Source organism: Venturia canescens, chromosome 9, assembly GCF_019457755.1.
Source record: "Venturia canescens isolate UGA chromosome 9, ASM1945775v1, whole genome shotgun sequence".
In the NCBI taxonomy this organism is placed as follows: Eukaryota; Metazoa; Arthropoda; class Insecta; order Hymenoptera; family Ichneumonidae; genus Venturia; species Venturia canescens.
The window spans coordinates 5,674,695-5,700,218 of record NC_057429.1 but is presented as its reverse complement, the minus strand read 5'-3'; the positions used below and the strand labels follow the sequence as shown (position 1 = coordinate 5,700,218).

Genomic DNA, 25,524 nt, shown 5'->3' with positions numbered 1-25,524 from the left:
GGCTTTTGATGCTAGGCCAACAATTCCATAGTTTTCGATGTTTGGTTATGGTTCTCCATGGTTTTCATGGTCTAGGTCGACGGTTCCATTGTTTTCGATGTCTACGTCGACAGCTCCATGGTTTTCGATGGCTAGGTATATTTCTCCATGGCTTTCGTCGTCCTGGTATGTTTTTTCATGCTTTTCGAGGTCTAGATCAACGGCTCCGTAGTTTTCAATCTCCAGGTATGTTTTCCCATTGTTTTCGTGGACTAGGTTGACGACTTCATAGTTTTCACTATCCCGGTCGATAGCTCCATAGTTTCCGATGTTAAGGTGAATTTGTCCATGGTTCCCGATATGAAAGTTAATGGCTCCATAGTTTCCGATAGTGTGGTCAGTTTTTCTAAGGTTTTCGATATCTAGGTCGTCGGCTCTATAGTTTTCGATGTCTAGTTTGGCGACTATAGGGTTTTCGATGTCTAGGTGGATGCCTTCGTATTTTTCAATACATATTCGACAATTTTATATTTCCCGATATTTAGGTAAACGGTGCAATGGTTTACGATATATTTCCTCATAGTTATCGATATCTAGATCTGCGATTTAATAGTTTACATTGACGAGGCAGGTTCAGACGTTACAGAAGACCATGAAAAAATATCACTGGACACCAATAACCATAAAGCTGTGGTCTTAGACATTGAATACCATGGAAACATCTCCTTGGACATTGCAAACCATTGACAGTATCCATGTCAACATGGAATCCATGAATGAGAAGAAGATAGTTTCAAAAATCATTTTTCCAAGTAAACAAGTGGAGCTTTTCAAAATAAGGAATAGAAAATGAAAATATCATCCCATTGCATAGGAATTTCCCAATCTTTCATTGGAAAATTCGATTTGCTGAATGGATAATCAAAATCGTCACCATTATTGCTTGTAAAAGGTTTCAACTCACATGAACATAACCGCACAGTTTTCGTCCGTCTACATAGAAAAATTAGCTGTGTCGATTGCTTTTGGCACATAGAGAAAAGCACTCAACTTGAAATAAATCGTTTTAAAAATTTTCGTCGAAGACGAGGAATGTATTTTTATTCTTAAGTAAATATTGTCACGCCTCTAAAAAATAAGCTAAATTAGAAAAAAAAATAATTGACAAAGTAAAAAAAGAACGCCAATTATTAAAAGGTCGCGACCGTAGTTTCCAATAATTTTCTATATTTGTATTATCAATAAAAAACTTCAAAATATAAAAAAAAAATGAGATCGTTTTCTGAAGTTTACAAATATAGTGAATGAAATACGATTCCTATATAGTTGTCACGTCTCGCAAAAGGAAGTGAAATCAGTAAATATTAAAACTTCAAAAAGTAAAAAAGGCACGCCAAGTATTAAAAGGTCGTGACCGTCGTTTTAAATGATTTTCTATATTCGCATTGTCAATAAATAAATTTAAAAAATGTTTAACTGTGAAAAAATATGAGATCTATTGTAACATATAAAGTGAATGAATAACGTTTCCTGTAGGAGTTCTGAATTTTGGAAATAAAAAAAATGAGATCATTTTCTAATGTAGCCAAGTACAGTGAATGAATTAAGGTTCTTGTGGAATTCATTCGTGTACAGTTTTAGCCCTAATCCCTGACTTATTCAGAAAAATTATCCAGCAAACGTCACAGAGCAACAAAGGTTTCTCGAATGATTCTGCAATTATTAAGAGATTATCATCTGTTTTTATGCTAGCTCGGGTTATAAACTTAAAACAGTTTACGCGTACAAGTGCATGCATTGTATCTATACGATGAACTGCACAAATTCATTTTCAACATTACACACAAGCAAGGCAAATTAAAAAACAATTACATGAGAGGATCATCAAGTTTTCTTCAAATATATGGACGGATGAGGCATTCCTTCGCCGAGCTTCCGATTGAAAACCATGCACGCCAAGCTTGTGTGTAATGTTGAAAATGAATTTGTGCAGTTCATCGTATAGATACAATGCATGCACTTGTACGCGTAAACTGTTTTAAGTTTATAACCCGAGCTAGCATAAAAACAGATGATAATCTCTTAATAATTGCAGAATCATTCGAGAAACCTTTGTTGCTCTGTGACGTTTGCTGGAAAATTTTACAGATACTGATAGTTTAATTTACCATATTGAATGTGAAGATGCATATGAGGACATGAAATGTAATCTCGACAAATATGATACCAGTGACTATCCCCCAGACAACGTCTATGGCATACCGCTTGTCAACAAAAAGGTCCCGGGTCTCATGAAAGATGAGAACAATGGGGCCATAATGACTGAATTCGTTGGACTGAGATCGAAGATGTATGCGACGCGAGTTGAGGGCAAGAACAATGTTAAAAAAGCTAAAGGAGTCAAGAGTAATGTTGTTGCGAGAACCATAACATTCGACGATTATGTGAAATGCCTCGGTGAGCAGATTGAAATGAAGCGTTGTCAATCTTCAATTCGCTCAACATTACATAATGTCTATACGATCACGGAGACGAAAATCGCTCTAAGTCCACACGATGACAAGCGCTATGTTATACCTGGAACGGTAGACACGTTGCCATGGGGCCATTACAGTATTCCCGAATTTTCAGAAGCTATGGAGGCATTGTGAATGTGTGCTTACGAGTGTTGGAGATTGAGAGTATATTGAAGGCGAAAAAAAAATTGTGGGAGTGAGGACATTTATACGAAATAAGAAAATTCTGTAAGAGCGGAATTTTCCTCAAAATCTTGTACATTTGTAATTGATGTAAAATACATTTTTTTGTGAATCTCTGTCATTCTTTTTCCTTCGAATCTGCTGTTCGTGGGGGAAAGGTCGTTAAAATAAACCAGACTTTGAATTTTTTATCTTTATTGTTTACAAATCATCCTTACTTATCCAACTATTGTGTGTATTGTCAAAACCTAGCCATTTCACAAACAACTGACTGCCACGCTTCTTCAACACTTTTTCAATGAGATACGTGTCGGGATTTTTTGTTCGAAGCAGCTCATGCTCGTAGAAACCACCTGCAATGGGCTCCTCTTGATAATCTTTTATATGATAAGTAACTAGATTAGTTTTTCTCACTCGATATATTGTAAAAATTTCCATTGTCCAGTTTGGCGTATAACCTTTCTCAAATACATTCTTAAATTTACTTATGCGCACTCTATCGCCAATTTTGAATTTTGCTGGTTTCTCCCCATCCACAGTTCTATTATATACGTTATGCAATAGTTGTGCCTCATTCGCAGCGTTCACATGTTTCGGTTTCATCTTTATCGTATGATGCTGTGTAGCATTATATTTCTCAATCAAGGTTTCGAGAATATCCATTCATTTCCAGCTTCCGCGAAAACTAAATTGAATCCACATTTTATTCTTGAGTGTACGATTGAAGCGCTCACTAATTGATGCTTTCAAGTTGCTAAATGTCGAATACAAATGTATATTATACTTTTTCATCAAGGCCTTAAAGTCCGTATTGTAAAATTCTTTTCCTCGATCGACGTGAAGATTTTTGGGTATGCGTCCTTTGCTGAGAATTGATTCCATTGCAGCAGTGACATCTTTTCCACTCTTACTCTCCAATGGTGCGGCCCAGGCGAATTTGGAGAATATATCGATGACGGTGAGGAGAAATTTATACTTGGAGTTGTGGTGTTCATATGCAGACATATCGACAAGATCAGTATGCCAAGTCTCATCCAGGCCGCGTATATCCACTCGTCGACGTGGGTAATTTCGTCGAGCTGGCTTGTGTAGGTCCTCTACCACCGCGGCACGCTCATTCTCTCGCAACTTTTCACTTTTTAAGCTCCGCGATTGCATTTTCCAAATCTTTCATCTCCTTCAACAGGACGGTGAGATCATCTTTTATTTGCTCCGCGATTGTACTTTCCAAATTTTTCATCTCCTTGCGTAGAGTGGCGAGATCATCTTTTACACGCTTTTCTAGAGCAGCCACATTCGATTCGCACCTTTGATTCGTTATATGAGTCACACTATGAGTTATAGAATGAATGTGTTTACTTAATGCACCTAGTGTTACAACATCTCTGGCATTTATTGGGTCGCCAACGTTTTCCAATCGTTTTCGTTCCAAATTAAAATGACCGTCTGGGGTTTTATTGAACCCAGCACCTGGTTTACCCGGAGGACCTGCACCACGTCTACTCAATTTTCGTCCAAACACATCGACGCTCATGTTGGGAATGTGGATGAAAGCAAGCCCTCACATGTTAATAAATGATTTCAGCTTCACGCAATTCCTCGATAATCGATATGATTTCATTCGAATGTGATGAGTTTCCAGCAGCTTGCGATGCGAGCAATAAACGAAGACGATCCACTAGTTCATTCGGATCATCCCAATAAACATAGTCGATAGAAGTATGAATTTGTGCTACCTTGTACTGGGGCAGAGCATCACCCTTCTTATCGTTGCTACGCAGCATAAGGGTTATATAATTTTTGAATTTACTATTTTTATCCTGACGTACTGCACCCGTGCGTTTATAAAATTTTTTATGAGCATTCGTTGTAATGACAATTTTCTGATATTTCTCCAAGTTATTTGGAGTTATATATTTGAGTTCGGGCTCTTTTTTAAACAACAGTTCCAACAAGCCAATACTTTTGGGATACTTTTCATCTCCAACCACTATATGATCGAGTTCGAAATGAATTGGTGAATCACCAATCATTAATCTGTTTTGAGCGAGATTTCGTACTCCATACAAGCCATCTAATTTTGTTTTGTTATTACTACGCAGTAGACCCAAATATTTACGTATCAAATTATCAACATCTTCAGACGATTCCAAATTATCGTCATCATCATCATGATTATCATTATTTTTAGTTACGGGTACATCGACATTCTCATCAGTAATTGCATCATGCCAAATATCGTCTTTGAAAGAAATATCTTGCTGCATGCTATTTTCTCCGAAATTTGGAGACTCCTCCTTCTCCTCCTCCTCTTCCTCCTCCTTCTTAACATTCACACGTTCACTATTAATTTTCTGGTTTTTCGTATACGAAACAAAAAGTAAAAAATGCATGCCAAGTATTAAAAGGTCGTGACCGTCGTTTTAAATGATTTTCTATATTCGCATTGTCAATAAATAAATTTAAAAAAATGTTTAACTGTGAAAAAATATGAGATCTATTGTAACATATACAGTGAATGAATTACGTTTCCTGTAGGAATTCTGAATTTTGGAAATAAAAAAAAATGAGATCATTTTCTAACGTAGCCAAGTACAGTGAATGAATTAAGGTTCTTGTGGAATTCATTCGTGTACACTTTTAGCCCTAATCCCTCACTTATTCAGAAAAATTTTCCAGCAAACGTCACAGAGCAACAAAGGTTTCTCGAATGATTCTGCAATTATTAAGAGATTATCATCTGTTTTTATGCTAGCTCGGGTTATAAACTTAAAACAGTTTACGCGTACAAGTGCATGCATTGTATCTATACGATGAACTGCACAAATTCATTTTCAACATTACACACAAGCTTGGCGTGCATGGTTTTCAATCGGAAGCTCGGGAAGAGACAATTGTTCAAATTTACTATGAAAACAATAATTAATTAGAATTGTATGAACGAGTGTGAAAAAAACCGATCCCCCAATAAAATAAGAGGGGCCCTGTTATATAATGATTTGGTAAACAATACAAATGGGTGAAATTTGTGGATAAATTTAAACAATTAAACGAACGGATAAAGAAATGGAATCAATCAATCCCTTTATATGCCTTTATCTTGTACGGATAGATACGGCCATTCTTTCATGCCCATACGCATTTTAATTTATCCACGCGTCACTTTCACTCGTTTGTCCGTACACTCTTTTTTCCCAAATGGGCAGATGATTGGATGAATTACACAAGTATTGAAATGGATGAACAAAGAAGTAAGCTGTGTAAACATTGATTTCAGAAAAGAAAACGCGTTGAATACGAAACATTTGGAGTAATGAATTTATCAGTCAAACTAGTCAAGAATAGATATTTTTCTTTATGTACATAGCGCGGGATCTCACGTCGAACTACTCAATAAAATAGTTGGATGGAAAAGGGATGGCAAACTGAAAAGCAATTACATGAGAGGATCATCAAGTTTTCTTCTAATATATGGACGGATGAGGCATTCCTTCGCCGAACTTCCGATTGAAAACCATGCACGCCAAGCTTGTGTGTAATGTTGAAAATGAATTTGTGCAGTTCATCGTATAGATACAATGCATGCACTTGTACGCGTAAACTGTTTTAAGTTTATAACCCGAGCTAGCATAAAAACAGATGATAATCTCTTAATAATTGCAGAATCATTCGAGAAACCTTTGTTGCTCTGTGACGTTTGCTGGAAAATTTTTCTGAATAAGTCAGGGATTAGGGCTAAAACTGTACACGAATGAATTCCACAAGAACCTTAATTTATTCACTGTACTTGGCTACGTTAGAAAATGATCTCATTTTTTTTTATTTCCAAAATTCAGAATTCCTACAGGAAACGTAATTCATTCACTGTATATGTTACAATAGATCTCATATTTTTTCACAGTTAAACATTTTTTTAAATTTATTTATTGACAATGCGAATATAGAAAATCATTTAAAACGACGGTCACGACCTTTTAATACTTGGCGTGCCTTTTTTACTTTTTGAAGTTTTAATATTTACTGATTTCACTTCCTTTTGCGAGACGTGACAACTATATAGGAATCGTATTTCATTCACTATATTTGTAAACTTCAGAAAACGATCTCATTTTTTTTTTATATTTTGAAGTTTTTTATTGATAATACAAATATAGAAAATTATTGGAAACTACGGTCGCGACCTTTTAATAATTGGCGTTCTTTTTTTACTTTGTCAATTAATTTTTTTTCTAATTTAGCTTATTTTTTAGAGGCGTGACAATATTTACTTAAGAATAAAAATACATTCCTCGTCTTCGACGAAAATTTTTAAAACGATTTATTTCAAGTTGAGTGCTTTTCTCTATGTGGGGATCTAAGTATATGTGCTAAGTATCACCCCCTATCTTTGATTATGGTAATATGTAATGGAACTTTGTTCAGCAAGTTTTAAAGTATTTCTTTTCAAATAGTATTAAAGTTTGTATTACTGCGGTATGGAGCGAATACCTTCAAACTTTGATATTTTTGTGTCGCAGCATGTGTGTCAATCATTTTAATTTTTTACTCCAACCGTAACATGTAATTTCAAAAATTCATCACAAAAGTTTTCAGCTTTAATAATTATCTTAATTTTCCTTTTTCTAAATTCTATGCTAAATTTCTGAATTTCCTAATTTATTTCTAAATTATCCTGAAATGAAATTGTTTTCCTCCACAAGCAATGCAGGTACCTTAAACGTCTTTGAATTCCGTTGCTCTGTTGAATCAAGTACGCTCAGTTTTTTTTACTTCGTTGAATTCTGACATAATAAATGTTTCCGGGTGCCTTTTTTCTGCAACTATCAAACTGTAGATAATTGGATCTCAGCGGTCACTTGCAAACTTTGGAAATATATTTCATGGGGAGCATGTTTTGGATGACACGAAAATGTCTAGATTCAGAATGCAAAAACTACATTTAAAAATGGCCAATTCTGTTGTATTCGTTGTGTCTTGAATTTGATCTATCTTTTCTCTTTTCCTTTCTTTTCACTAACGTTATAAGCCGGAAATCATATCTCAGCCCGCAACACGCATTGCTACATGCTCTTGAGTTTCCAATGGACAAAACATATTAGAAGACAAGGAGAAAAATCACCAAAGTCTAAGAACAAACCTCTATCGAAATATTTCCAGTACAATTTTGACGAAATTTAGGTCTTTTTTCGTGGAAACCAACGTTATAAGCCGAAAATCATATCACGACCTACAACCTGCTTTTCACCGTGCTCTTTGGTTCCTAATTGACAAAACATATTAGAGTACAAGGAAAAAAATCGCCAAAGTCCAAGGAGAGACCTGTGACGAAATATTTTCAGTACAATTTGGATGAAAAATATGTCTTTTTTCGTAGAAACCAACGTTATAAGCCGAAAATCATATCTCGGCCTCCAACCCGCTTTCCATCGTGCTCTTTGATTCCTAATTGACAAAACATATTAAGGTACAAGGAAAAAAATCGCCAAAGTCCAAGAACAAACCTGTGACGAAATATTTCCAGTTCAATTTTTACGAAAAATAAGTCTTTTTTAGTGGAACCCAACGTTATAAGCCGAAAATCATATCCCGGCCTCCAACCCGCTTTCGACCGTGCTCTTATGTTCCTGATTGACAAAACATATTAGAGTACAAGGAAAAAAATCGCCAAAGTCCAAGAACAGACCTGTGACGAAATATTTCCAGTTCAATTTTTACGATAAATAGGTCTTTTTTCGTGAAAACCAACGTTATAAGACGAAAATCATAAATAATTCATAGAAATTTAAACTAAAATCCTATAGTCAACTGAACATAAATAAGGAAATTTTGAGAAAAAAGACGTGATATCAAACCATAAACTTCCCCTAGGAAAAAAAAGGTTGGGACAAGTACATTGATGATCCCTCGTTTGCTGATAATTCCATCCATGAAAAAAATTTTAAAACAAAATTTTTATAAAAAATGGGCAAAAAAATTATTTTATAAAAAAAATACAGAACAATTCGAAAAAAATTTCACAAACCTTGAAAAAGCATTATCTTTAAAAAAAACTAAACTGTATCTATTTTTTAAAGTGTTAAAAGAATCAAATAACAAGTAAAAAATAAAAACCGAAAAATCGCGCTTGAAATCATTTTGGAAACCGATGCCTCATTCTTCTTATTTGATTCGAAGGGCTAAATCAATTAAAAAAAAATCCATCGAATTTACGTGCAGCATCAAAATTTATTATATCAATTCGAGGCCAAGTATTTTCTAATAAATTGAAAAAAGTTACCATTTCAGTTACGTGCAGCACTAAAATTTATGATATCAATCGAAGGACAAGTAATTTATGAGTAACTCCAAATTTCAACATTATGGAACTGTTTTAAGAAGCTTTTAAATCCAAAAAAATCACATGCAAGCTAGTCATTTCTTACTCCTATGGTGGCAGAGACAATCGATTTTTTTCAGACTTTCAGGAGCTACTGATATTATTCACAATATTCGACGTCGATTGGATCGATAGAAATTATGTTTAAATATGAGTTATAAGTACTTGTCCGGCCCATCACTTTATATATAAATCGTATACGTTGTCCTAGGTTTTTCGGGTCGCTGATCACGAATTTGCAATTAGGTTTACGAAATTAATTTGTTTAAACAATTTGTTTAAACAAATTATAGTCAAAAATCGAAAATTTGCAAATTTCTTTTCAGAATCGTGATCTACGCGGAAAAATACAAAAATCAAACATCTTTATAACTTGTTTAAAAAAATTTTTAACATATTATGACGAAATATCGGATTTTTTCAAAATCGTTTTTCACAATCAGTAAACCATCAGTAATATGTTGCCACTATTTGTATGAACAAATTTTTCGATTTGTTTAAATAATTCGTTTATACAAATTATGAAAAAAATGAAGTTTCTAAAAATATCACCATATGGAACCACACATGAAAGCATGAAAGCTACAATATCAGTATTTTACACGTGGTAAAGAAAAATTCCATTTGAACTAATTAACTGTACAAGCAGAGGAAATGAAATTTGCTGAATGTTTTTTTCGTGTATGATTTCTTATAGACAGCTATATCTGGAGAACAATTCTCAGAAGTTCCAATTCAATCGTAATTAAAAAAAATTTTTTATCATGACAAGTCGTTGTCTACGTCCTATTTTTCGTAGTTAACGATTTTCCTAGTTTTCCTAGTTTTCGTAGTTAACCGAATAATGTTGGGAAATTAAATTTTTTTTTTCATAATTTGTTCAAATAAACTGTTTAAACAATTCGAACAATTTTTTCATACAAATAGTGGCAACATATTACTGATGGTTTATTGATCGTGAAAAACAATTTTGAAAAAATCCGATATTTCGTCATAATTTGGTTAAAATTTTTTTAAACAAATTAATTTTGCAAAACTAATTTCAATTTCGTGATCAGCGACCCGAAAAACCTAGGACACCGTATACGATTTGAATATAAATTTCAAGAAACTCATTTTCATCATAAAATTTGTATGCCCTAAAAATTAACCATTTCATTTCAGCTATTTTACAGTTTATTTGCAATGGTAAGCCTAGGGGGGGGAGGGCAAAACCAAGCACATATTTCGAAAGTACAAATATCTAGGACACGATTTATGCCCTTTATTATTGGAAAATAATAAAACCATAATCTTCCCCTAGGAAAAAAAAGGTTGGGACAAGTACATTGAAGGTCCCTCGTTTGCTGATAATTCCATCCATAAAAAAAACTTAAAAAAAAATTTTTTTTTTAATTGTAAAAAAAATTATTTTACAAAAAAAAATACAGAACAATTCGAAAAAAAATTTTCAAATCTTGAAAAAACATTATCTTTGATAATAACTAATCTATATCTATTATTTAAAGTGTCAAAAGAATCAAAAAACAAGTAAAAAATAAAAAACCGAAAAATCATGCTTGAAATCATTTTGGAAACCGATGCCTCATTCTTCTTATTTGATTCGAACAACTAAATCAATTGAAAAAATTCCATCTAATTTACGTGCAGCATTAAAATTTATGATATCAATCGGTGGACAAGTATTTTATTAGTAACTCCAAATTTTGACATTATTAAATTGTTCTAAGAAGCTTTTAAATCGAAAAAAATGACATGAAAGCTAGTCATTTGTTACTCTATGGTGGCAGAGACTTATAAGAAAATCGATTCTTCTCAGACTTTCAGGATCCTCTGGTATTATTCACAAAATTCGACGTCGATTGGATCGATACAAATTATGTTTAAATATGTGTTAAAAGTACTTGTCCGGCCCATCACTATTCATTCAATAAAAAATCAATCATAAAAAAACGAAATTGTACGGCATAATCTGGTTAAAAATTTGTTGAAGTGCGATTCATTATTAATTTAATGTTCTTAATAATAATATAAGTTAGTTCTTATTCCGAATGGAATTCGTTCGCTGGAAGAATAAGTGGGAAGTAAAACATTGCCGTTATTGAATATAAACTGGAGAGTTATTTTGGAAGCTAAAACATATGTATTATGTACAATTTTTTTCATTTATCGATTCACAATAATATCCCTTGTATATTGCGAAACAATTTGTTTCCGTTTTTTATTAAATTAGTGCAATTAAGCAACAATTACTTGAAGATAATTCTCTCAATTCCCTCTACATGAATACTTGTGACTCATCAGTTCTAGACAAGCACGGATTTTTATTTGGATAAACAATTTGAACGAAAAGTGATGGGCCGGACAAGTACTTTTAACACATATTTAAACATAATTTGTATCGATCATATCGACGTCGAATTTTGTGAATAATACCAGAGGATCCTGAAAGTCTGAGAAGAATCGATTTTCTTATAAGTCTCTGCCACCATAGAGTAACAAATGACTAGCTTTCATGTCATTTTTTTCGATTTAAAAGGTTCTTAGAACAATTTAATAATGTCAAAATTTGGAGTTACTAATAAAATACTTGTCCACCGATTGATATCATAAATTTTAATGCTGCACGTAAATTAGATGGAATTTTTTCAATTGATTTAGTTGTTCGAATCAAATAAGAAGAATGAGGCATCGGTTTCCAAAATGATTTCAAGCATGATTTTTCGGTTTTTTATTTTTTACTTGTTTTTTGATTCTTTTGACACTTTAAATAATAGATATAGATTAGTTATTATCAAAGATACTGTTTTTTCAAGATTTGAAAATTTTTTTTCGAATTGTTCTGTATTTTTTTTTGTAAAATAATTTTTTTTACAATTAAAAAAAAAAAATTTTTTTAAGTTTTTTTTATGGATGGAGTTATCAGCAAACGAGGGACCTTCAATGTACTTGTCCCAACCTTTTTTTTCCTAGGGGAAGTTTATGGTTTGATATCACGTCTTTTTTCTCGAAAGTTCCTTATTTATGTTCAGATGACTATAGGATTTTAGTTTCAGTTTCTATAAATTATTTATGATTTTCGGCTTATAACGTTGGTTTTCACGAAAAAAGACCTATTTTTCGTCAAAATTGTACTGGAAATATTTCGTCACAGGTCTATCCTTGGACTTTGGCGATTTCTTTCCTTATACTTTAATATGTTATGCTTATTGGCAACCCAAGAGCATGCCGAAATACGTGTTGCGGGCTGAGATATGATTTTCGGCTTATAACGTTAGAAAGTTAGAAAAAAGAAAGGAAAAGAGGAAAGATTGATCAAATTCAAGACACAACAAATCCAACAGAATTGTCCATTTTTAAATGTTGCTTTTGCATTCTGAATCTAGATATTTTCGTGTCATCCAAAACGTGCCCCCGATGAAATATATTTCGAAAGTATGCCAGTGGCCGAAAAAAGGCACCCGGAAACATTTATTATGTCAGAACTCAAAAAAGCAAAAAAAATTGAGCGTACTTAATTCAACAGAGCAACAGAATTCAAAAACGTTTAAGGTACCTTCATTGGTTTTGGAGAAAAACAATTTCAGGAGAATTTAGAAATGAATTCAGAAATGTAAAAATTCAGAATAGAATAGAAAAATGAAAATTAAGAAATTCAGAAAAATTGAAGACCTTTGTGATGAATTTTCCAGATTCCATGCTACGATTGGAGTAAATAATTTGAATGTTTGGCACAAATGCTGCGACACAAAAATATGAAAGTTTGAAGGTATTCGCTCTATACCGCAATAATACAAACCTCAATACTATTTGAAAAGAAACACTTTAAAACTTGCTCAACCAAGTTCCATTACATATTACCATAATCAAAGATAGGGAGTGATACTTAGCACATATTTATCCACAGAAATTTCAAAGTTCGCAGGTATCTGCTGCGATTCAATGTATCCGTGCAATGAGTTTGGAAGACAGCAATTTCAAATCCACCCATAAATGAGCAACTGAAGACTTTTGTAATGAATTTTTCACTTTATGTTTATGTTACAGTGAGAGTCGAAAAGTAAAATGAATAGCACAGTATATAAATTTTATAGTTTGCAGATTTTTCTGTATTTCAGTGATCCAAATATATAGTATTATAGTGAAAGGGTGTTAAAAGTCATGATGTTACATTAAAATGACATAGCGCACATTGCATTCAGCAATTCTGTAAGTTTCTGGGGATGTTGGTAGGCATCATATTTGATCGCATCCAAAACTGAGCAATAGTAGACTTATCGGAATGAATTTTTTTTATAATAATTCCATATTTGCAGTTTGCAAAGTGGAAATACTCAACATACATGTCATTCTATAAGTTTTGTTATCAAAATTTGTGTTTGCATACCACATTCCTGAGATACGACTTTTCATATCATTAGCAAAAAAAGCATCCAAAGGCTTTCTGGAAAAGTTTCCAAATTTATCACTCGACAGACCTAATGGGAAAAGAATAACTACACACTATACCAAGACCAGATTTTTTTTTGAAAATCTGATTTACAAAATGTGCAATTCAAGATCATGGTTAGAAAGCTCTCGAATCATGTTACCACAATCATCATGAAGGAGTAGAAAATTATAGAACACATATTAGGGAACGAATTAATAATATGAATCGATCCGCTGCAAACTGAGCGGGTGAAAACAAAAGGATCGGAGAGGGCAGAGCCAAACTGAATATCAAGCAAAATATGGGGATGTTTAAAAATAATGACGACACAAGAAATAAATTAGAAAACATTTATTCAATTAGAGTTTCTTATATCATTCTAACAGTTGCGTGTATTTTTGTTCTATTTATTCGTATATATAACCTATGTACACATGATATATAACCACGCCACTGACAATATATTCGCACTGGACAATATTTCTCGTACTCTGGTTTAATTGAAGGATTATTTCAGTGAACACTTATTTCCAATCGAACGAAATAATGAAATCTTGAAAAGTTTCGTTGACATATATGCATCACGCATTTTTTATATTCTTTTTCACACACACATCACAGACTACATTTACGCGGCCGCTTTGATACCGGTTTAATATATCACAAATAACAAAATAAATAGTAATATGCACTTCTTTAGATGACGAAAATTATTTTTTTATTGATCCCGCACGCACTTCGTAATGTCGAAACTCTGTTCATACGATCAAAAACTGACACATGGTTTGTACATATATATATGTATATCGGTCGAATTTATGACTGCTGTTACCAGCTGTGCTGCGCCGTGTGCTACGTTCTGAAGTTGACGTCAGATTTCCAATCATCAACAACTAATTTCAACAACCAATCACAACGTCTAAAAATGGATGTCGTCAGATCCAACGAATCAGAAACTCGAGAGCATCAAAGTGCCTTTGATGGTGTTTATAAATACAGACGCATAAATTCTTGAATGTGTTGGTAACTTTTGCATAATCTTGAGCCCGTGCAAAGTTTTTTCTCAGCAAATACGCCACCGATCATGCTGATTTAGGGCGGAATCGAAAGAGAATTACTCAACTGGCTTAAACTTCAATTTTCAAGTTGTTAAATGGCTCCTGAGCTTCGTAATTCAATAAAATCACATGCCAATTTTACCCCCACCACGGCGAATCGTTTTATTCAGAGAAAGTATAGTCTCGGCGAGAGTCTCAGGCCAGCAGACGACAGGGCTGTCAATGTACTTGTCCCGAGACTCTACCGAGTCTCTTGATGATAAGGCTTCCGAATCGTGGAATGAAAAAAAAACGGACTTCGAAAATTGCGACTTTTTTGCTTTATTTTACAAAAATATAATAAAAAAAAGAGTTTTAGCCAAATTTAAATGGCACCATTGAAAAGAGCGCCCTATAAAATAGTCAACAAGAAAACTGACGAATTTTTTCGACCACGTTTTCATAGTGAATAATCACATAAAAAATGGTACATGCGAAAAGTGCCTTTTGGACCTTAAAGGGTTAAATGTCTGCTGTGCTGCCGTGCTACGTTCTAAAGTTGTCGTCAGATTTCCAATCATCAAGAACCTATTTCAACAACTAATCATAACATCTGTAAATGGATGTCGTCAGATCCAACCAATCAGAAACTCGCGAGCATCAAAGTGCCTTTGATGGTGTTGTAAATACAGACACATAAATTCTTGAATGTGTTGGTAACTTTTGCATAATCTTGAGCCCGTGCAAAGTTTTTTCTCAGCAATTACGCCATCGATATAGCTGATTTTGGGTGCAATCGAAATAGAATTTATTAATTAATCTCCAGTTCAATTTTCAAAGCCTTAAATGACTCAGGAGTTTCGTAATTCAACAAAATGACATGCCAATTTTACCCCCACCACCGCGAATCGTTTTATTCAGAGAAAAGATAGTCTCGAGCTCGGGCCAGCAGACGACAGAGCTGTCAATGTACTTGTCCCGTGACTCTACTGAGTCTATTGATATATACTGTAACGAAACGCTCTTGCCGACTTGGCCTGAACGCCGCCACGCGTCGGTTCGAGCTACCTTAATTTTAAAAGGAGCAGGTATGAAAGAAACGTGAGAAAGCGGAATTTGATTTTGAAAGATTTAACAACTCCGATTTATTCAATTTTGATCGATTTTACAGGATAAATTCGTTTTTGATTTGTTGTCGTGAAATATTCGCGATCGCACTCGCCGACTATCGTCGTTTCTAATTTGAACAATTTTTAATTTACGCGTTTTTCGCTTATTTTCAAAATAAAAAGAAAAAAGTTTTCATTATCCAAAGTTTTTTGATTTTATACAATAGAAAAAAATGTATTATTATTATTATTAATTTGAAGCGATATAATCTCAAATTCGTACCGCGACCTCTTGAATTATCGATGATGTTATGCGGAATTAACAAAATTTACAAAAATAAAGTTTTAGGTCTGACTCGGGCTCAGTTGTGACAAGTTTGAATTTAAAGAAAAATTATTTACAGAAAAAATTTACAAAAGTACAAATTATCTACAAGAAAAATAATCCCTGATTATAGCAAGCAAAAGAATAATAATAAAAAAAATAATTTCAGTTAGGGAACAAACCCCAGGCTATGAGATACGTCGCCGAATCGCTCCGAGAGTCTGAGCATTTGGAAAGTTAAAGGTAACTTGCCGTCCACGTGTTATAGGATCGAGACGTCGCCGAATCGCTCCGAGAACTCCGTGCAATGGAAAGCTTGGAAAATTTAGAGGTTAAGGGTGGACCCTGGATTATGGGATCGAGACGTCGCCGAATCGCTCCGAGAATCCAGGCATCTAGGAAAAATTTGGATAGATTAGATTGCTTGCTAAAATCAGGAAGAATCTTTGAGGTCAGCCTTTTTGTTCCGAGTCAGAATTTTGGGGAAGGACTGCCTGCCAAACGAGTTACGCAGCGCTTCTTATACCCGTGTCCCCACCATAAAATTATCAAACGCCGAATTTTCGGTTTTCGGATCGGTTCTGCGCATCTTTTCGTAACGGGGCTCGCGATTGGCTCGTTGCCGTGATTCGTGCTCTACTGTTGGCCGAGCGGACTAACGTACGATGTGCGAACTACCGCTTTTTATGTTTTTCTGCTTTGTGTAATTTTTAACAACAAAAACTTCCATTTGATTCGTTCTTATTTAATTTTTTCTATAATTCAGCGCTGTTATTCAGTTTAATACGATTTGAATAATTACAATTGCTAACAGTCACGTACGCGTCCTATAGCCCATTAACGCTCTGCTCGCGCATGCGTTGCAGTTGATTTTTACATTTTTCATTTGTGATTAGATTTTATATTATCAATTTAACTCATGATCATTTTTCTTCGATTCATTATAATTTTCCGCTTCATTTGAGCCTAGTTACAATATTTTACGAAATCGCGTTGAATTTTAATTAACAAAAGAGAAAAATATGATAGTTCGAGTTTTTAATACGCGGCGCCGCTATTGTCGCGCTCCGCCGCTTGTATCGGGCCCTTGTATTGCCCTCCAGTACGACCGCCGCCGGCCAACAGTGACGCGTGTCACTGGTCATTGTACGCGCTCGGTCAAAACATCGTGCCGCGTCGCGATGTTTTTCGAGGTTAGGTTCGGGTTCTAGTCGATTCGGGTCGTTCAGGAGGGCGTTACGTCACAATACATGTCGCTTCATCATACTGTCAAACTTGAGGTATTTCCATTGCATTTCCAAGATACAAATTTATATATCACGAGGAATAAAGCACCCAATGGCTTATTGAAATAAACTCCAAAATTCATCATCTAACAACTCAAGTAAATATATATATTTACTTGGCACAAAGATTTTTTTCAAACTCAGGTGTATAAACAAGCGATCAGATCGAACAAGAGTTATTGTCATAAATCTTCAAACTATGTTGATGAACTCAATGAGAGGAAATAGAAATACACAACATACATATAGTCCAGAGAATGAACAGAAATTGATATGGATACACAGTAAGGTAAATAGGTGGAAAAAAGGGACTGGAGGGCACGGCCAAACTAAATGTAAGAGAATATGACAAAAATGCATTAGATTAGATATTTCTATTTGATAAAAGTTTTAAAAAAGTTATTGGAATTCATTTACATTCAACCAATTATTCATTTAAATGAATCTATGTTCACGATAGGAAAAACAATTCATGATAGGGAAGGATGACACAATTAACCGATCGATTACTACGAATTTTTCCAGTACACGATACACACATCCCGAACTTCGCATTGTCAAAACAACATAACCCTTTTTCATTATATCTCGGTTATTATATAGCGACGAAGTGGAGGTGCTGGCATGTGACGTCAGTCCACGACACCGCCGCGAAGTTAGTCCCAGGGACATGAGGCCTTTGATGATATTATACATACAGACACGTCAAATTTCTAAATGTGTTAGTAACTTTTAGATAATTTTGAGCCTGTGCAAAGTTTTTTCTCAGCAATTGCGCTATTGATCATGTTGGTTTCGAGCTCATCCAAAAGGGATTTTGAAAATTAGTCTCCAAACCAATTTTTGCTTTACAAAACGTCTCCTGAGCTCCGCAATTCTAGAAAATGACATGCCAGTTTTACCCCCACCACCGCGAATCGTTTTATTCAGAGAAAAGATAGTCTCAGCGAGAGCCTCAGGTCAGTAGACGACAGGGCTGTCAATATACTTGTCCCGAGACTCTACCGAGTCTCTTGATAAGTATAACATGATGACGCACCACTCCCAAGGTATTGCACTTCGCCTCTACATCCCGATAGATCGATTTTGAACAGTAGATGCTCTTTACCTGCTCCTGGAAAAATCCGCTGGTCCTCTCACGAATCTGCTCACTGACACCTCGCCTAAGAGATAGAAGATTTAAAAAATTCTAAATTCCGTTATGTGGGAAATGGACCACCTCCAAAATAACGAAACCTTCCAATACAGGCATAACAAGTCCATGAATATCTTACTAAGTTTTGCATAATCTTGAGCTCGTGAAAAGTTTTTTTTCCAGCGATTACGAGACCAATAATGCTGAATTTAGACTCAATCAAAAGATAATTTTTTAATCTATTTTTAAACTTTCAAATGGCGCCTGAGCTTCGTAAATTTTATGAGATAACTCTCAGACGGTAGACTCAATCTTAAACATTTCCCAAGTAAACCTATCGATGAGATTTTTTTCTCGAACAGATGGTTACTGAAAATAAATAATTTATCTGACTACTCACTGTCCACTCTTTGACTCCTGTTGTAATTGCAGTCAAATCAAATTAAACCGACGAGGTTGAATAAAATTGGATAATTTTTTGGAATAGAATGGATGAAATATTTGTTGTAACGTAACGCTCTTGCGACCTAGCCTTAACGCCACTACTCGTCGGTTAGAGCTACCCTAATGAAAAGGAGCAAGTATGAATGAAACGTGAGAACGCGTTATTTTGCATTTTCAAAAATTTCACATTTCGGATTTATTCAATTTTTACCCATTTTTACATGACAATTCGTTTTAGTCTTATTATCGAGAAATATTTGCATTCTCCGATTTCCGAAATTATGTTTCGCTTGCTGTTGTCAATTACTCGATTTTCAATTACGCGTTTTTCGCTCTTTATCAAAAAGAAAAACAAAACAAACATTCTTCTACGGACTCATTTAATTTAGAATTTCTATTTGAAAATTATAAACAAGAAAAATTTACAAAATTTACAAAAAGAAATCACCCCTAATTCTAGCAAAGCAGAGAAAGAATAAAAAAAATGAGGTTAGGTTAGAGGATACAAATTCCAGGCTATGGGATTGAAAGCTCACTGAATCGCTCTGAGACCCCGTGTAACAATGAATCGGAAATTTTAGGTTAGGAATGGACCCTGGGGTACGTGGTCGATACGTCCATGAGTCTTACCAATATCCCAGGAATCCAGGATAATTTTAAAAAAGTTATGTTTGCTAGGATCAGGGTGTATTGTTTGAGGTCAGCCTTATTGTTCCGAGTCAGAAATTTGAGAAAGGACTGCCTCTCGAAGCAGTTGCGCACCGACCTTTATAGCCCTCTCGATCATGACTTTCGGCGGTTGAAAAGTCGAGCGCCGAATTTTCATCTCGTACCCTCTTCTGCGCATGTTCAATGATTTTATGATATTTTATTGGCTCAACACTGGCGTTTCCGCATTGTGATTGGTTCACCGCAATTTTGTAATCTGGACCGCGAGATGCGCAAAAATACGTTTTTATGATTTTCAGAATTATTTTACTACGAAAAAATCGAAATTCGCCTTAATTAATTATTAAACATTTTTTTATAAAGTTTTATCTTATAACAAAATTCAATTAAAAAAGATTTAATTTGGTCGAAAAAATGTTGTTTGCGTCGTGGCTTGTTCAAGAACATTCGATCTATGCACGTGCTGTAAAGCGCATTTTTATTTTATTGTTTTTACGAATTTATTTCCAAAATTTTAAATCGGAATTATTTATCCTCGATTCTTTATAATTTTCCGCTTCATTTAAGCCTAATTCCAATATTTTCCGAGATAGCGTTGATTTTTAATTTAGAAAGTATAAAAATGTTTTAATTCGAGATTTTAATACGTGGCGCCGGTAATGTCACGCGCCACCGCTTGTTTCGGGCCTTTGTATTACCCATCAGTACGGCCGCCACCGGTCAACAGTGACGCGGTCTGTCGGTCGTTGTACACGCTCCATGGCTCGATCAAAACATTGCGCAGCACCGCGATGTATTTCGAGGCTAGGTTCGGGTTCGAGTCAAGTCTAGTCGTTCGGAAAGCGTTACGCTACATTGTCATAGTAAATATTGGAAATACTAAATGTCAGAATTATCTTGAATTGGTCTTATGGTATGTTCTTTTGTTCTTGCAGGAAACCATCAAACATAAATGAACTTGCTGTCAAACCACTCAGCCTGTTTCCATCCACACATGATGAAGAGGTAAGGATAAACCATCATCAGAACTTCTCACATCGCATCATAACAAAATAAAAATTAAAAAAAACGAACGCACACAGAGAAATATTTCTGGGAAGCTATTCTCGAATCGGCACGATACATTCGTGCCCATCCTCACTTGTGCGAGTGATTTTCATACACGTGTTAGGCGCGAACGTTTGAAAACAAATGAATGATGTCTGACAGCAAAGTGAGCGAACACATTATGACGTGGTCTCACTCGAATACGGCCGAGATCGCATTCATTGGCAATATTCATCATGGTTGTCGCATGATGAATATTTTCATATTCATCATGCGACAACCCAAGCGGAAAGTTAATAATTACGAACAAAGATTTACTTATATGTATTGTAACAACGATTTTCCCGTGAAGGTACGATCGAGTCCCTTCTCGGCTCATCCGCTTCTTCCCGTGCGACTCTCCGGCTTCGAGAATGAACTGGGCGCCAGGTACAAAGTACCGTCGAATTAATCGACTTGATTTTGTTCATTCTCGGGATGTTATCACAGCACAAAATTATCGATTAGAGTGCACGAGGGAAACGAATGACCGAGGACGGTCCGACTACTCAGCTCATCTGAGATACAAAAGGTAGAGGGGGGGGGGGGGGGGGGGGGGGGATCCTTGGGGAAAAATAGCAATTCGCCATGCAAACCAAAAAAATGTAGCCGACACAAAACAGAAGATTTAGAGAAAGTTTCACAATTTATTCAAAAGTTCGTCAATTAAACAGAATTACAGAAAAAGATAAACGAGCGCGATAGGTGATTCTATACAAGAAGAAAGTATGAAAGGAAATTAAATTTATTAGTCGCTAATTCGCAGGGCCGATACGGATCGAACGGTGCCACGGTATTCCGGGCGCGACTTGCCCGAATTCGTCAGGTAATCACGGTAATAAGTAGCTGTGTCGCGAGGTCGCGGGTGTCGTAGGTTGTTTTGTGTATACCACAATCTTTTCATTCCTCTTTTGGTGGTTCGTCAACAGGACATCTCAATTTTTCTTGTGACGTTGAGTTATAATTTTCGAATCAATTCCAGAGCAGGATATAACTGTCTTTTCACCTGATATAAATGAATCACAAAAAAATTATTGATTACACTATAATAAAACAACTGAAAAAAACAATTCAATCCGCAGCAACCAAAAAACAATTATATAGTCATCATTTGGTGTATTGAATCCACAGTTATCACCAGCTAAAATTGGGATATCAAGTCATACGAAAAGAGCATCATGAGACCATTAAGCAATCCGCGGCCATCACCAGCCAAAATTGTTGAACCACGTAATGAGTTAATCAATCCGCGGCCATAACCAGCCAAAAAGAGTTAAACCATGTAATGAATTAATCAATCCGCGGCCATAACCAGCCAAAAAGAGAGTTAAACCATGTAATGAATTAATCAATCCGCGGCCATAACCAGCCAAAAAAAAGAGTTAAACCATGAATTAATCAATCCGCGGCCATAACCAGCCAAAACAAAGTTAAACCATGTAATGAATTGCAATCATCAAGAATAAGAATAATGATATGAAAGCCATTACCTTATATCCTGATTTCGTATTTGATTTTTGTTCTGTTTTCTCTCAATACGCACATGCAACCTCAATCAACTCGATGTGTTGACAGACTGTTTTTTTTCCGAGTTGTTTCGAGTTCATGACAACGGACCACCAGAGAAGGAAAAAAGAAAACACTCGAGCGCGAGCGCTTTCGCCAAGTTCACTCAATGAATAAAAAGATTTATTTTCATGAAGTTACATTGGGTTTTTTTTTTTTTTTTAAACATAGGTAATCGACGACCGATGAACTGGCATTGCAGGTAAAAGGTAATCAGCGATCTGACGAGCAGATGCCTTAGGTAAAAGGTACTAGGTAACCAACGCCAGAACAAACGGTGTCTTAGGTAAAAGGTAACAGGTAATCGACACTAGGTAATTCCCTAACCGAAGTCTCACTCGTGAGAGACTCGGAGTTACGCGGCGAAAGGTAAACAAAGGTAATATAAACGAATTTCGCTTAGGCGCCAGGTAACATCGAGATTCCGAACGATAGGTAAAACAATACGAGCGTAGTGATAGTAGAAATTAAATTATTGAACGGAGGGAGATAACATCGAAGTAATATTTGACCGAATAACACAAGTAATTAAAGAATGAGACCTGATTATAGTGCGCAATCAGGTAACAGAAAATGAGGTAAGCGTCACACGAAATAGCGAAAGACAAATAAAGACTAAAGTAAAAGGAACGGCTGAAAAATACGCGATACAAAAGATAGAAGAGAATGCCGTATAAACGATACGCGACAATGTGAGCGAGAAGGACGGAACGAAAACATCGCGAGAGCGAACGTGCTCGCTAGAGCCTCAGCGCGTGCGGTGAGAGAGAGAGAGAGCGACATACTTTACGGCGTGGAACATTCCAGCGCCTACTACGCAAAATTAACGAAAACTCTAACTCGACATTCGTAATAATTTGACCAAATAATACATTATGAAAGAGACCAAATTAATAGCGAGCTCAATAATCAAGCCGAGCCACGCAAAACTGAACTGTAAAAGACTAGGAACACGGGAAGTATCGGCCGCAATCTCGCTCGATATTCTTACCACGTGTTTCACTAAATCGTCACATAAACTCTACTAAAGCAAAAACCGGAACTGTATTCCGAAACAAAAGAAGGAAAAGGCTCGACTCGATTAAAGAATTCAATGGAGAAATAGAACTGGACTTACCGAGGAACGCACTCGTCGCACAAAGGAGAAGATCGGGGCAGTTCGGCCGCAGACTCGCCAGTACGATGCTCAGACCTCGACTAATTGTCCGTAGTGCGTACGAGTGGTCCTCGAGATTCGGCGCTCTCCCCACCACTAGGCCCCTGTACGGCAGCGCTCACACGCTAGGTGCGAACTAGAGCCCGGGCTCTTGGCTCGCGCTTTCGCGGGATGTTTGAACATGGAGCATGTAAGGAGAGCAATCTCCATTACGCCTTTTTACACGATCTTACAAATAATTACCCTTCTGCCGCTCTCACCTCCCTCGCTCACTCGTAACACCCCTCTCGACTAGATGGCCATGATCCGGGTGTCTTTCCTCTTGGGGATCCGGCGGGCAGCTCCGAAGGACAAGGGGAGGCCTCCCTCACGACTCCGGTCGACTCGAAGCCATGGTGGGCCCACAAGATAAACCACCAGGCAAAACAGCACCTCGCCCCCGGAAAACTCCCCCAGACCCCACCTGACGAGGCGCCGGTTCACACGGACTGTGACACCCGAATCCACGGTATAGCGGGCGGTGCAACTCTAGGCTGCTACGGCGGGAAAGACACGGGCGGCGTTCAAAGTATGGCCTATGCCAGCGTGCTCTTTCAACCGCCCGCTGGTCAAGAGTGTTTTTCGATGCTCGTAGACGGTGTGAGAGGAATGATTCTCATGAGCGAGCTCGGCTCGAACAGCAAATTGGAATCGCTAAAATAATGGTTGCGGGGCCAAATAGCGGTGGCGGCAACACCAGATCTCCACAAAACTGTACCAGACTAACAAAATTGAACGTCATTAAAGCTCAAAATAATTAAACTAATATTCTCTCTACTCACTGCACTCGCAGGCAAATAGGTAACGAAAGTAAATATCGACGGAAGGTAATATACGCGAGTCCTCAACTAAAACCTAAAAATTACGTGACGCTGAGTCTCGTTCCGAACATCGACCGACGAGTCGAGGGGCGTCAAAAATGGGCCGTAAACCGGGTCCACTGGTCGACACGATTCGTACGAGTGGCGGGGCAAAAATGTCACGTCACAGTATAAATGTATAAATGAACAACCAAACCCTTGTTCATAAAATTTTCGAATCATTTTGTCACAACAAATGCAAGGGAATGTCCAATTAATTAATGAATTTCGATATGGATCCCCTGCTAACCGAAAGAAAAAAAAAGGGACTGGAAGGTGCAATCAAACCGAAGAAGGAAAAAAATGAATGTTAGAAAAAAACAACATTGTAAAAAAAATCTGCGTTTCCAGAAAATGATTTATCTTCAAACTCTTTTTCTTAAGAAAATAGAAGTAAACTTTAAAAAGACTGAAATAAAATAGATTAAATATAATTAATAAGATAGATAAAAAAACCATTTAATTGTTAAGTACTACTCCTTCGAGATTCCATTCCTATGGTTAATATTGATTAATGGTAGGTAAGTCATTTATATACAAAAATAAAAATTTTATTATAATTTTCAAAGTTGGAAATAAAAAAAATTTAATCTCGCATACAACTAAAATATGTTATAAACATAATGGAATTTAATATTTGTCTAATACATTTTTTTATTATCACCTTCATTCTTTGTATAATCATTCAACTTTCAAAATTATAATATAATTTTTATTTTTGTATATAAATTATTTACCTACCATCAATCAATATTAACCATAGGAATCGAATCTCGAAGGAGTAGTACTTATCAATTAAATGATTTTTTATCTATCTTATTAATTATATTTAATCTATTTTATATCAATCTTTTCGAAGTTTACTTCGATTTTCTTGAGAAAAAGAGTTTGAATGAATAAATCATTTTCTGGAAACGCAGAGTTTTTTTACAATGTTGTTTTTTTCTAACATTAATTTTTTTCTCCACTTCATTTTATTTTCAATACGCTGTACGATTTTTCAGTCGGGAGTTTTTTAAATGTTTTTTTAAAAGATTTTGTTTAAAGTTATTTTTAAAACATTTCGTTTATTTAAACCATTTTATTTCATACTTTTCAAAATCTTCATTATATCTTATTCAATGTTTTTTTTTCTAACATATATTTTTTTCTCGACTTCATTTTATTTTCAATACGCTATACTATTTTTCAGTCGGGAGATTTTTAAATGTTTTTTGAAAGATTTTGTTTAAAGTTATTTTTGGAACACGTTGTTTAAAGTTTTTTTTTTCAATGTTTTTTTAAAACGTTCTGTTTAATGTTTACTTCTATTTTCAAAACATTTTG

At 35.5% G+C, this 25,524-nt stretch overlaps 1 protein-coding gene across 3 annotated transcripts in view; it reads left to right on the top strand.

The window, feature by feature from the left end:
- Positions 1-25,524, top strand: part of inaD (inactivation no afterpotential D) — a 2,962,486-nt gene that overhangs the window by 1,700,181 nt on the left and 1,236,781 nt on the right. For all 3 annotated transcript variants that reach the window (XM_043429353.1, XM_043429354.1, XM_043429355.1), the window contains one exon: positions 20,427-20,496. In XM_043429353.1, coding sequence (XP_043285288.1) covers positions 20,427-20,496 — 70 coding nt within the window. The remainder of the gene's footprint in view (positions 1-20,426; positions 20,497-25,524) is intronic.